Source organism: Suricata suricatta, chromosome 6 (genome assembly GCF_006229205.1).
Source record: "Suricata suricatta isolate VVHF042 chromosome 6, meerkat_22Aug2017_6uvM2_HiC, whole genome shotgun sequence".
Classification (NCBI taxonomy): domain Eukaryota; kingdom Metazoa; phylum Chordata; class Mammalia; order Carnivora; family Herpestidae; genus Suricata; species Suricata suricatta.
The window spans coordinates 75400461-75415399 of NC_043705.1; the positions used below are offsets into that span (position 1 = coordinate 75400461).

At 37.1% G+C, this 14939-nt stretch overlaps 1 protein-coding gene across 1 annotated transcript in view; it reads left to right on the forward strand.

Annotated features, from left to right (window-relative positions):
* The window catches only part of PAM (peptidylglycine alpha-amidating monooxygenase), a 135746-nt gene that overhangs the window by 40273 nt on the left and 80534 nt on the right, over positions 1 to 14939 (forward strand). Inside the window, exon 4 of the mRNA XM_029941233.1 lies at positions 5482 to 5569. Within this exon, the coding sequence (XP_029797093.1) occupies positions 5482 to 5569 (88 nt within the window). The remainder of the gene's footprint in view (positions 1 to 5481; positions 5570 to 14939) is intronic.

Sequence of the window (14939 nt, forward strand, 5' to 3'; positions counted from 1 at the left end):
TGCTACAGGGATGGCATTACAAATACAGGGATTAATGAAACTTATACTATTTAGCTTGCACGGCCTGGCTTATAAGATCTATTTATTGATTATTTAGTTGGTTCTGACATATACCAAAAAAATACCATTTTAAAAGGTATATCATCCAGAAGTCTCATTCTTTTTCATGCTTAAATTCTTTTATTTAGAGGCCAGGATTATTTCACTTTAAATTTGTGTTCAATTTAAAGACTTGCTCAGGTGTCTTATTTCTTGCTTAATTTGGCAACAGCAGCTTAAGTCCTCATAAACCACATGAGGGATTCTTTCTGAAGTGTACATCATTGTCCATGCTAGTGAGGGTTAACGACAATTTCTCTGTTAAACTTTCTGATTAAAAACGTTCAAGCGAAAGGTCTTTATTTGGGTGTAGAATTGCTTTACAGTTATACAGGAAGCTGGTGGAAGATAATGTAATCTGTGATTGCTGTGGGTTTTGAACACGCTGCTAAATGGACTGTACTGCTGTGAGCTTTACATTTATCTAAACCTTTCTGACCCAACTGCAAGATTATGAACATTAAGGATGATCATATCCTACACTTACATGACAGTTTACAGCATTATCTTCAGTTCAGGACTTTTGAAATACAATCTTTGTTTTTTGGGAAACAAAGACATGTTCATGAAGGGATATTAAAATTTGGGACCTATCATTTTTTAAAAATTATAACAACTCTTTTACATTGTTATGTCTTAAATCTTATGTGTCTCTATTCTCTCCATGTTGAATATGGCTTGAAACACTAGAGGTAGTAGGATCCTGACACCACACAGACGTGAACGTTATCACCAGGGCCTTCATTTGTGTGCCTGCTTCAGACCTCGGCCCTGAAATGACTTTAGGTGATACAGCCAAAGCTGTGCAGAGTACGGCAGAGTTGCAGTGATCTCTCTTAACACAATGATTTTGATGGATCAACTCATTATTTTCAGAAAACTTCTTAATACATTTATTTTTAAAGAGATTTTTTTTATACTGTTTGCTCTGTCCTTTAAGAGAGTAATACAATCCAAGTTAACTAAGATGAGTTAACCAAACTCTAAGCATGCTTATATAATATATATATATATTAAGGCACTAAAAATGTTGACTGGGGTCAGAATCACCTGTGAATCACCTGTGAAACTTCTCAAACATACGCATGCCTGGAATTACCTCTGAGATTTAAATGAGATATCAATGGGGAAAGGAGTAGGACTGACCCAGGATTAACTCTGAGCATCTGTATTTTTAATAAACCATGACATTATTCTAATACATGGCACTAGATAAGAGGTACCATTGACAAAAGTTGTTTAATAACATAAAAATATCCACAGCATAGGAAAGAAACCATTTACTATGTATAATATGATTCCACTGGGAGGAAAAAGAAACAGAGAACAATAATGATCTCTAATGATATATATGGGCAATAATTCCAGAATGCCTAAATTCTGAAGATCCAAACTTGCATTTAAGAGTCATTTCCTTTTTATAGGTTAATTATCCCTGGTCTATAGTATCCCTTTGGCATATTTTTAGCTAAAAGGGGTATTCCCCTTCTATCAAGAGGCCATTTAGGGGTGATTATGCATGGATATCTCTTAAATCTCTAGTTCCTATCCTTGGCTCTGTGGGTTCTTCGAAATCTGTCCATGTCCCCTGTCTGGCAGGTTCATCAATGTTTGACATGCAGACCTGGATATCCACTTGGAAAGGAAAAATGAAGAGAAAGCCAAGTGCTAAAAGAAATTCCATCCTAGGTCACATTCTTAGAAAATTTTATGGCCCTGATTGTAGTCTGATGTTCGCCAAAAGAAGCCATAAATTTCAAACAACCACATGTAGTTAGAACAAATTTTGCTTAGAATGCCAGAAAATAGACCTCACTGTTCCTGCTCAGTATGTCGCCCACATGCATCCTTTCAAGCCTTTTATTGCAGATGACATTAACCTTTGAGAAGTCCTCCAGCCTGTGCACTTTCAGCGCCATTGCATTTCTTTTAATTAATGTGCATGAGTTACCATTTCTGGAGTCCTGGTCCTTCAGAAATACTTGATTCCCAGGACTTGCTCACACTTGCTTGCCTGTAATCTCCTCTCTGATCTTAGACATCAGGCAGTCTGAACTAACACCCATTGAGACTGAAGTTCCATTTCCACTTAAGCAGCTGTCATCTTATTATTGAGTTAGCAGAGTCCGTGGCACTTTTTAATCTTTTCAAATATTCCCTTGCATTCTCACAAGACTCTGCTTCTGCCTGTTTGTCACCATCCCAAGGCTGCCTTTGTTTATTCTGCCTGTTAGTTGTTGTAATTATCCTCTGGCTCCTTTCCCCTTGGATCCTGTACTTCTTCGGTGTATGATGGAAGAGAGAGAAAGAAGGGAGAATTTCTTTTAAGATGTGATTTGAAAATATTTTCCCATATTCCTTTTGCATGGTGTTGAAACCTCCAGCATGGTCCTATGTGTATCTCGTGCCCAGCAGACCTCATTCTTATTCACTAGGGGTGGGATCTTGTTTTGCAAAACCTGGAAAGTAGGAATGGAACAAACCTAGGAAATGAACCCGTCAGCATAATCTTTTCCTAGTTGACCCCCCACCACTGGCAGCAGGCCCCTCAATGAAATTGTCCATGGCCTGCTTTATTTTATGGCACCTACGGTTTGTTTTAGATTTACATTTGGTATGACATTCCTTTTGTGGCAGTTTTTCATTTCAACTTGCAATGACTTGTACTTTAAGCTATAATCATATAAATACTTGGATATTATACTCTTTCTTTAGGATGTGAAAAAGATGGTTATATACTACTCTATACCAGTAATTTACTTAGCATTTACATGAGATCTTGAGTTTCTGGAAGAATGCATGAGTCACTGAGAGTAAGTTTCTATGAGAGGGAACTTTGAGGAATGTTCTCTTATTACCTCTTAAAGATATTGATTTGTTTCTAATTATAGAAACTAAAATTAAACACTAATCTGGTAAGCTTTCAATGTGGAGCATATAAGTGGTTCTTAAAACAGTTTGTCAGAAGGAGAAAAAAAATCAGAAAATGGACAGAATAGTTTTTGCCATTACAAAGGACAATTAGAAGATCTCTTGCATAAGCAGAGGCTCAGGTGAAACATTTGACTTTCCTTCCTAATGAAAAGCCACAGAGATTACATGTCTTCATGATCTGTTTTCCTCTCAACAGGTCTCCTCTCCATCCTTCTCTAAATTCATTGCTTAATATTTCACTTTATAATGTTAATGATGGCCCACTTGTTTTTCAAAAATAATATTTGCCTTGTTTCCCAGCAGTTCACACAGTGCTTTAATATTAAAACAAAACGAAACAAAACAAAAAACCACACACACACACACACACACACACACACACACACTCAGCTATTGGAGTCTCCTACACAGATCCAGATACCTCAAGGCTTTCCCTAAAACTCTATCCTGGGCCTTTGGTTTACCCTCATGGCTTTAGGGTTCAATTTTTGAGTAGTTCCCAAGTATGTAATTTTCTGACTTCTTTCTTGAATAGGAGTCCAATCAAAATTTGAGTCATTCTAGGAATTTAGATAATAAACCAACATTGTCAAGTATACTTTATCAAGAATTAAACTGTTGGGTGCAAACCAACATGAATTTCAAGTGTCAGCTAAAAATCCTCGTGGAAATTACCAGTAAAAGATTGGACTACTAAATCCACCTATAGTAAAGGAATTTAAGAAGAATGGGAACCATAGGATCATCTACATAGGTTCTGAGAAAACAGAGAGTCATCTTCTTGGTTGACAAAACCTTTGTGGATTGACAGAGGGATATTGAAAAAGAGAGAGAGACTAGGAGGTGCATATAGTCAGATCAGAAAGTGAGATGTCCATAGAGTGAGATAAACCATTTCATAAAAATGAATATAAGGTAATAAATTGCATTGCATGCCAAAATAAATTTAAAGTGAATTAAAAAACAAAGACCAGCTACTCCCACCTCGGAGCTTTTTTCAAACTTCCTTCTGCCAGGGATGATGCCCTGGGAGGATTCTGAAAGGAAAGAAGGATATCCTGCACTTGAGAGTGAGTGAGAGAGAGTCCCTCTTATTCCATTTCTCTTGGGACAAATGTAGACTTGTTAACAGTATAATTTTCTATAATTTGTGAACTGTTGTAGCTTCCAATTGATTCTTTCCTTCTAAAGTATCTTCTTCAACCTCCTAGTCTTACCCTGTTTTTTGATGATTGGAAAAAAGCCTTAAGTAATAGCAAGTCCATTTTCCAACCATTTGTTAGTTTTTTAAATGGTGGTATTAATATCTCATGATGGGATTTTTCAGCTTTAAATTCTTATTTTCAGTGTAGTAGGTGAAAGACTTTTTATTTCCCCTGAAAGTTGTGAGTCAAATAGCTCATAGTAGGTGCACTGTGTTTTCTGACCAGCCATGCTTTCCAAGTCATGGCACTATAGTTTGATGTAGAACATCTTTTATTTTATGAATACGCGTGTGCTCAGATACCCATTTTAAACAATACATGATGTTTTATTAACTTTATCAGACAGAAAAGAAGAGCTAAAAGATGCTGTTTTGCACACACCCAACATTTAAGATCATTTTAGACTGTTGAGCGTGTTTCTATCTAAAGCTGCCCTGATAGAGCAGCAGTTTGAATGCAGACAAAAGTAGCTGAGACAAACCCAAACCAGAAAAGGGAGCTCATGCCGAATATTGAGGGTGCACGCATAGTATAATTTATCTTTAATTTTTTCTTTGTTTGAACTCATTTTGGTTTACTTTAATACCTCTCAACCACTATTATTAGGAGAAAAAAAGAAGTGACATTTCATAGGTTTCAGTGTCCTTTTAACATGCACAGGGTGCTCCTCGAGGACAGTGTTTTTCTCTCTTCTGTACTTTTGTAAAGATACATTTTCCACTTTTATTTTATTTTCTAGTAAATTGTTTCTTCATATCACCTTTCAGTGACTACTGTTGTTTTAAGATGGTAATAAATTTGTGTTATCAATCTTTCTGCTCGTGTTCTGACCAGTCACTGTGGTTTCTGTCTTACTGCGGTGTTGTTCAGTGTTTTGTGGTACTCGGCACTCTAGTGAAATCTGGAAGGGAATCTGTTGTAAACACACAGCCTGGAGCTTTCATTTTGTACCCGTATTCTGCTCTTAGCTCTTTAGAAGGGGTCTTCCGTTAAAAAGTATGTATGTTTTCAGCTTATTAATTATTCCTTTTCTCTTTTGTTCTATAGTAGTTAACCACTGTCCTGCTAAATTAAATTGTTAAATCATGCTCATCTTGAGGAATAAGATAATTTATACAATCAGGAGCAATACAATGTCTTTGTTATACAGCTATTGGAGCTGTTGAGTGATGGGGCCTCTTGGAACATTTGTGCACAGATAAGTAACTTGTACTCACATTTGTGTGTCATTTTCTTTTAACAGTTGACTTCAAACCTCGTGCCAGCATGGATACTGTCCATCATATGTTACTTTTTGGATGCAATATGCCTTCCTCCACCGGAAGTTACTGGTAAGGGATAAGGGGCTCATAGTCAAAAGGAATGTAGAAAATGGATGTGTTTTATAAATACAAATTGCATCTGTGAAGGTATTTTATAGCTGATTAATAAACACGTAGAATGCTTACTTTTCAGAAAAGAACATTGTTCTTTTGCATCATGTGGTTATCATGGTCTGATTATCAGTTACTTCATCTGCTATGGAGCACATCCATCAGTCTTTGACACCGACTTAATAAATGTATGTCTGTTGTCATCGATAGTGTATCAAGGTACAGACAGCTTATTTAAAAAAGACAGACAATTTAGATAATGGATGCTCTGATGTTTACTTTTTTAAGACCATGCTTCAACCCAAAGAGCACTCTGGCTCTGGTCATTGAGCACTCTTTTATCCCAGACACTGTACTAGGTAATCTGTATACACCATTTCATTTTCTCCTCAAGTTTTTGTAGAGCGGGTAATATCATCTGCATTTTACAAACAAGGAGCCTGAACCTCAGAGAGTCAGTGTTATATTTAAGGTAACACAGACCAGGATAGAAACCTAGGTTATCTGTTTCCAAATCCAGCATTTCACCACACTGCGTCCCATTTATTCAAATGACTGTTGCAGTCTCAGAATTTATTTTAATCACTGTGGTGAGTCTTAATATCATGTTATGAATGATCAGTAAACATCTATTAAATGCCTGTTGTATCCTAGAACTGTAGCAGATGCCTTGGAATAGAACACATAGATATGTTTTTAACCCCCAGAGATCTGTCCTTTCATTTTGTTCTTTGGTGTTCATGAAGATTGGTGAGCTTTGAAAATAGCCATGCATTTAAGCCTCATATTTTGCACTGATAGCCAAAATCACTGTTACATATTTCATAGTCCTGAGTGACTGGTGTGTCTTGCTTTGCATTGAAAAAAGATCAGTTTTGTGGTCCTGTCCGTGCATAATCATGTAGACTGATAGACCCTTCTCTGTGCCTCCTAATATTCATTGGGCTGATGCAAGGCACACAGCAACTGTATTCGATTTTTTTTTTAATAACAAACAATTGTAGTATGTATTTGGAACAGTTAAAAGCACAGGGCAATTAGTGAAATCTCCAGGGGCCAAGTACCATCAAAGCATTTGTTAATAGGCTTAAGTTATTTGATGAAAGGAGCATATCACATAGGAATGCAGCTCACATGACTGGGTTTATGTAAAAATGGAGCCAGCAAATCACAGTTAACACCCTTTGATAACAACATTCCAGTTTTTGCTTTTTGGTAAATTTTTGTAAATAAAATTCTGGGGTTAAAAATGATTTTGTGACATCTTTTTCTGAATCTTATTTACCAAATCACATTCTTCGGTTTTACATTTTAAGTATATTTCTTCTGAAATTAGCCAAATTTACGTTTGGATTAGAATTAGTGAAGTAGCAGGAAGGGATCTAAGCTTTTAAAACCTGCTTTAACTTTACTGTGGTAGAAGAGATTGAGCGAAAAAAACAAAACATCACGAAAGGTTATTATGCCTTTAATTGAGAAAGATTATATGAAATGAACTAAGCCTAGTTAACTATTCTCCTATCAAGGGAATATCAGAGCAAACATTATTTGGGCACTGTAAAAGTATTTATTAATATTCTTAAGTATACTATTTTGAAATTTAAGTCTAGTAAAATATATTTTTTCCAAATGACTTCCAAATTGGGGAAAGAGAGAATTGAAAGAAAAATGTAAATGAGAGTGAAAATAGCAATTTGGAGTAAAGTAATTGCTGCACGTATTATTTTGCTAAAATTGCTACTTAAAAGGCAGCACAGTAGAGCAAAAGAGTAGTGAACTAACTAGCTGGATTCCCTGGGTAAATTACTTATTTCATGTGGACTGGCCTCGGTTTCTTCATTTCAGCAAGGGACTACCAGTAGATTATTTCTAGAACTCCTCTATGCTCTAAAATTCCATAATTCTATGAATATAAATTGCATGCAGATGCTGAGTCAGATTGGAAAGTCATCATTATAAGCCGTCGGAGATAGGTGCACTGGTTGACTCACCTCAAGCAGGCAGCCCCCTGCATTGCCGCTGAGTAATTAGAACTCTGGATGGCATTATGTCTGTATCATTTTAAATGGATTTGAGTAATCTACCTTGCAGCCAGTATTCCCACTTAGTTTATAGGTCTGTAATGATTGCTTCATAACATAACATACAAGAAGGACAGAAATTGGTGATGTTATTTATCTTCATTGAGCCAAGCCCAAAGTGTTCATCTAACTGTTAAAAGTAGGATCTTTTTAATCTATATACATAGGGTCTGTTCGATATGTAAACCAAAAGGTATGCATTAAGGAAAACTGTTCTAGTGACTCTGGCTTCCGCAGTCTAGTCTTATTCTCCATTTAGAGATGGTATAGACTTTTATCCTTCAATATCTAGCAAGATCCTTGCTTCTTTAAAGCACTGACAATCACAGGATATTTCATGGACTAAACTTTTCAGTTGCTTCACAAACACACCTTGTACTCCCTCTGCTCAAAGCCACACAGCCATGGAAACAGCGGATGTTTTCCAACCGCTTGGCTCCTTACCCTCCCTCCTGAATTACAATACTAATAACAAAAATCTATCAGTGTCAAAGCCTTGCATTATTTTTCTCGAATGTCATGGAATTTATCACACTCATTTTACAGTTGCAAATCTATTCTTCAACAGCTCCAAGATAACAGACAGTAGTTAAATTAAGATTCCCCAACGTTCACATATATTTTTGGTTATGATACCTATAATGTTTTTTGAGGCTTAAGAAAATCAAGAACTCCTTCACACTCTGCAAAAATCTTTATGAAAATACAAAGCTGTTTTAGTGAAAGAAGAAAAAGCTAATGGGATATTTTAGCACCAAAATATCAAGCTGTCCCCTTTTTATCTTCTGTTTGTTAGCTAGGGTTAGCCCCCTGTTTTCACTTGAGTGTTCTATTTTCATTGCCAGAAGGTTGGCAAATAGGTATGTGTCTCTAATAAAGTAAACATTTTCCCCCTGAAATTATGAAGTTATAATTCATCCCCTGTCTTCAGGCGGCACTTTTAATATGAAAGCAAAGAGCTATTCTGATGATGTTTCACTGTTGGGCTGCCCTCCTTTGCTCTTTGTAATTGCCTCTTTCTACTGTTCATTAAAATATATTTACAGTTATATTAAGTTTACATGAAAATAGTAGACACAGCATGAAGCAGTTTTCATTATGTAGTCATTTTAATTTTAAAGTTTTTTTTTCCCTACACATATTCCAGTCTTTTGTGTCTCATTCCAAATTAGCAGCCCACACTGGTAATGTGTCTAGTTAATTATATACATGTGCATTTAAATTGCATACATTGATGTGAACCTTTTAATATACTGTGGGGTGGTCCCTTTATAGTTAGAGTGGGCCTGGTGCTCAATTCCAAATTAATGTACCTCTCGAGGATGCAAATAAGGACCAGCTGATGGAAAAGCAGCTGGCCCTTGTAAAGAAGGCAGCAGTATCTGTCAGATGTAACCCTCAAACCGTCTTTCCCAGGCAGTTAAAGGAGGAGACAATTAACTTTATCTAGGAACCAACAGGAAGTCAAAGCACCAAGACTGGAGCAAAGCACAGCAATAGCATGATTGGTTGGACTCCATTGGTGCCTGCAGACTTCACCCAACGTGCAGCAGTTCTAAGTTCTCCAAATTTGTCGGCTGAACATGAGCCGGAAGTGAGTAGATGCACTTTTTAGGGTCAATAGGGAAATGAGGTGCTGAAAACTGGGTAATTTAGACATATAGCATCTATTATATCTACTCATGTAAAAAATGGTAAATTTCTGAAGATCTTAGAAATAGAAATATTGCATTTGTTTATTCTATGAATACCTGTCTTTATTCTGTTTTTATTCTCATTATCAGTTTCTTAAAATAATGCATGGTTGGCTGTGGGGAGTATTTCAGGCTTTGAAAGTCATGATGTTTTGTTCATACAAGTTGTTTGACATTTGGGGTAATTCAGGAGCACCGCTTTTTGCAATGTGAGCTTGTACAGGCTTGTGCACTTTTATCTGCTGAGCACAGGACTTAGGGTTTAAAGCAATTTATGGCTGCAAACTGCAAGATTATTTGTTCACAATATTGGGTGATTAAAGCGAATGGGCTTCTCGTGTATCCTGCCTTGTACTTAGGCGTCATCTTCTGTGCATAACTAAAGTCATTATATTTAGTCTTAGCAATTAATATTTGATTTGAAAACTATTTCTAATGATGCTTATGAGCAACTACTTTTTACAAATCAAGGATGGCTTCTACAGGTTGTTTGATCTTTTCTGAAAAGAAGAATCCTAGCTGGTTAAATGAGGCTGTTTCTGGCTGTTCTAACTTGGAATCCTTCTCCAGCTAACGCAGTAGTGCTTTGCCATCCTATGAAGCTTCAGCTACAGTCCCTTTCAACTGCTTCTATTTATTAACCACCTGCTGTGTCTTTTTAAATGCCACTGTCTCCACAGGGTTACAGATGCTGATGTTGTGAAAAAAGTAGCTAAAACATACAAATAGAGAGAGAAAAAGCGAGTGAGCGAGGGAGAGAGAGACAGAGAAGCCAGTATGTAAGACACGCTGCTTGGTTAGTCATTTAAATGATGGGGTTTTTTTTTAGGATGATATTACTTTCCAGATATGTTACAGCTTTGTTGCCTCCCTCATGATGATAATTATTCTTTGCTTGTGAATGACATTCGCCTTCGCTGCCTTTATGCCCCCTCTCCCTACCCTAGCTACCTGTCATCCACACACAATGTGTGTTCTCCAGTCCCTTTTTGTTTCTTATGCCATAAAGAAACTTCTAAAGTTAAGCATACCTAACATCCCTGTCAGTATAAATAAAAATAACACAATCCCCAAAACCTGTGCTGTTTCTTATTCTAAGCCATATAAAGTGTGCCTTTGAGTGTAGTAGCAAAATTTAGACATAAATTTCTACTAGGCTAAAGTTTAGCCTCCATTTCTCCATTAGCCTCCATGTCTCCATTTTCTCTTTCTATTTTAATAATGTAATAGATTCATATGATAATGCATAACAGGCTAGTCTTTATTTATATAAAATACACTTGGTACTTATTCTTACTTCTAGTTACCAGTGATCCTGTTCCTTGGCTAATTTTTAGATGCCTAGATTAGAGGTGTTGATAGGAGTTCCTTAGCACCTGACCAGTTCTTGGTAGACTAGTGTCAACTTTAATAATATACAGTGGCATGATCATGACCATTGCGATGGTTTCAACAGAAACAAGAATTACACATGATTCTTTGTTGGCAAGATGAGTATTTATGTTAAACAGATATTCTAGCATAGTGCTATAACACTTAGCATAGACCCAGTAGTAATAAACATTGGTCAAATTATTTAACCTTTGTTCGTCTGTTTCCTCATCTGTAAAATGAGACTACGAATCCCACCTGGTTGGGATTATCCTTATTCATTTATTAATAAATATTTATTAACCATTCACCATGCGCCAAGCACTTTGTTAGGCACTAAAAGTGGTGTGAACAAAACAAACACACCCTCTTTTTCTTGTGAACCTCATGGCTTCTTTAATCCCACTGGGAAGATGGGGTGTGGATATTGGAGGGCTGTTTATCAGGCCACTAAATCACCACTCGCACTTAGCTTCCCATTAAGTATCCAGCTAATTGCTATGTTATTAGCCATACCTATTGTGTACCCAGTGCCTTGATACTCACATAGGATTTGTCTGAATTGAGAAATAATGGTCTATGGGTTTATAGAGCAGTTAATGAAATTTGAATATCTGACTCATTCTAGATGTAGTTTTGAATGATAAAGACATTCCATGTATGCTGTTGATTATATATTGTGTTTCTTACAGAGACATTCTAACTTTGGATTAGTTTTCCTGTGGCCCTGATACTTAATTCATTAAGATTGGAATTCAAGGCTATACAGACTTAACTTGAAGGCATGACAATTTTATTTAAAAAAAATTTTTTTTAGACAAAAGAAGAAATGACTTGTCAGATCTGATCTTCCCTGAGTAACCTTGGATTTTAAATAGCCTTTAACTGATACAACTAGAGAGTACTTTAACAGTCAATCATGCTTTATTTGGATAATTCAAAATGACAGGTTAGCGTTTTTCAGTGCTTGGAATAGCCTGAAAATATTCATGCCATCTGAATGGTTTCCCCACGGATTAGAGGTGAAAAGGTTCTAAAGCAAAGGTCCAGGAATCCAGAATAGTTTTCTTTTCAAAAGTTAATTCTCATAATTTTTACTATGAATACTAAGAAACCACAAGGGAACTATGTGAATCTTTTCACAATTAATTGGCTTAATCCGAGAGGCCCTTAGGAGAAGCTGCTAGATTTATAAGAATAAGAAACCCAGTTGATGAAGCCTAAAATTACCACAGCCATTGATTGATCAAGGGTTACATTGCCTGACGACTTTTCTTATTAATAAGAATAGTAAAAACCCTCTCCCTTTTTGTAGTAATCCTTGAAAAGCCAAAATACATAATATCATCTTTATCCTGCTGGTCATTTTATGTGGAGAAAATATGATGTTATTTTCCACTTAAAAAGGAAAATGGAAATCTGAAAATAAAAAGGTGCAGGAATTTTATTCAAATGTTCTTTGCCACTCCTTTGCCATTATATTGTCTGTTCTAGAACCCATTTCTCTTGGCTCTTTTTCCTCTTTACCTAGTCGTCTCACATATTAAGTTTTAGGATTAGTGTCAATATCCCAGCACCTTCCAGTGAGTCATTCTTTATTCAGTCTTGAGTTTAATAAATTTCTTTAAAATTAAAAAGCAGAACTTAAAAAATCAAGGTTTGATTTTGGAGCCCTTCTTTCACCAGAGCTTAGAAGAAAATGAAATATACGGAGCTCCTGGCTGGCTCAGTCAGTTGAGGATCCGACTTCAGCTCAGGTCATCATCTCACAGTTCATGAGTTTGAGGCTGGAATCTGGCTCTCTGCTGTGAGCACGGAGCCTGTTTTGGATCCTCTGATCCTTGTCTCCCTCTCTCTCTGCACCTCCCCCACTTATGCTCACTCTCTCTTTCTCTCAAATGTAAACAATAAAAAAAAAAAGTAAAATCATTGTCTTCTTGTGAATAAGTCAGGACAACTTATTTTATCTAGAATTTTGTTTTAGAATCGTGTACACACATTGCAACTTGGTTCAGATATGAGAGCAGTGTAGTCATCGAAGCCTATCTTCATAGAATATAATTTTCTGTTCGTGCATCAATCTCATGAATGAGATAGAAGGGAGTGTGACAGGTAGAGCTTTGAATCAGGGCTGGAATACGTGACCTTTGGAAGTTAAAGTCTCTGAGCTTAATCAGCTGTGTAAAGCATAACCTCTTTGCATTGTTCTTGTGAAAGCTGATTCCCACAAATCAGTTAAGTAATAATTCAGATTTATCATTATTTAATATTTTAGTTAAAACCTTTTAAGTAAATTTAAAAATATTTTTTATTATATTTGACAGTACAATGAAATTTAGATTAGTTCAAATATTTTAAGTGTTCATGTATGGAAAGTTAAAAAACTTACTGGAAAGGCAACTTCACCAAGCATTTCTTGAATGTTGACTCAGTGACAGGTCTGCTGGTGCTGGGAGTTTATGACCCTTAAATCATCGAGCATGCACGGGAGATAAGTAAGCTGATATTTAAGATGAGCGCTATGGTTAACGGGGGCAAGTTGGCCTGGACCAGGACCAGAGTAACTTCCTGGAGGAGAAAGCCTGAAGGGAGTCTTGAAGAAGAAAGTCAGTACAGATTTGTCAGGGAGAGATTTCGGAAGGGGTTTCCAGGCAAAGGGAATAGTACAGAAGTGAGAAGTTAGAAGTGGCAGGAACTTGGAGCGCCTGGGTGGCTCAGGTGGTTAGGTGGCTGACTTCAGCTCAGGTCATGGTCTCACAGCTTGTGGGTCCTGGCCCTGAATCCCGCCAACTTTGTGCTGACAGCTCAGAGCCTGGAGCCTGCTTCAAATTCTGTGTCTCCCTCTCTATCTGCCCCTCTCCCACTTGCGCTCTGTCTCTCTCTGTCTCTGTCTCAAAAATAAACATAATTTTTTTTAATAAAAAAGAAACCAGAAGGAACTTGGCATGAGTAAAAGGGGAGGTTTTTTTTTTTCTGAGATATAAAAGGTCCCAGATAATGAAAACCCTTATGTGTTATGCTACAGTGTTTGGATTTTATTTTCATGTTATTTTGGGGGAAGCATTTGAAAGATTTTGTGCCAGTGAATGACATAATCGATTATGTAGCCCAGAAAAATGTACTAAAGCAGTTTTCTCTGTTATAGTTCATTCTGGTTCTCTCTCGTCACACACTGAATCGACTTCTATATCAGAGGAAACAATTATCTTGTTTAACCTAAGACTGTCATCATGTTGATGTTAGGCACTTTTGTATATTTACGATCTTCATTGAAAGCTCTGAAAATTGCCACCGGGCCTGTAAATTTTAGGAGCTTGCAATAGTGAGATGCAAAGTTCATCATATCTGACAGTTTCACTTTCATAGCATGAGGCCAAGGAGGAGAATTTTGCTTTTGGGCCTTGTCCCATTCCCTTTGCCTTCAGCACGGTTGGCACAAGAATGTCACAGACATTTTTTCCGGTGCACAAAGTCTCACACGATAATAATCCTTCATCGTAAGGATATTGTTCTTGACAGTGAACACTTGGAAACCACGGGTTGATGTGTTTTATATTGCAGTTTACATTGAAACTAACCAGTTTCTTTCTACAGCCTGATTGAGAGAAGCAAAACATTTGCTAAATATAACCTTATGGGGACCTCCTGGTTTCTGGTCCTTCACTCCTTTATCCAGATGGATAACAACTGTCCGCACTTACTGCCAGTTCTCCCACCCATTTCTGTCCATAAGCAGGGACATGTCTGTGCCTCTGGGTTTGAAGCTACATTTTACCAGTGATTTTCTTATCTGTGACCTGGGTGTTGTCCCAGTTTCTAGCCTCCGTTCCTAACCTGCTGAGAAAGCTACCACAGTCTGCCTTCATTTCTCTCCCAGCCCATGGGCACTGCCTATTTTCTCCTTTGTAAGCCAATGTCCTGCCCAAGAAGCTGTGTTTGTCCTTCTTGCTAGTCCCGAAACCTTTCACATCTGCCCAGACTCCTGACCCTGACCTTGCTTGGTGCCAATTTCCCAAAACACAAATATGGAAAGGCAACATAAAATCATTACTGAATGGTGTTTTGAACAAATCCAACTCTTAGAACAAAATAAGAGATACAGTGTAATGGGGGGAAAATGTGTGGCTGGTAGTCAGACAACTTTTGGCTTATGAAATTGGATCTACCAACGTAGATTCCAGT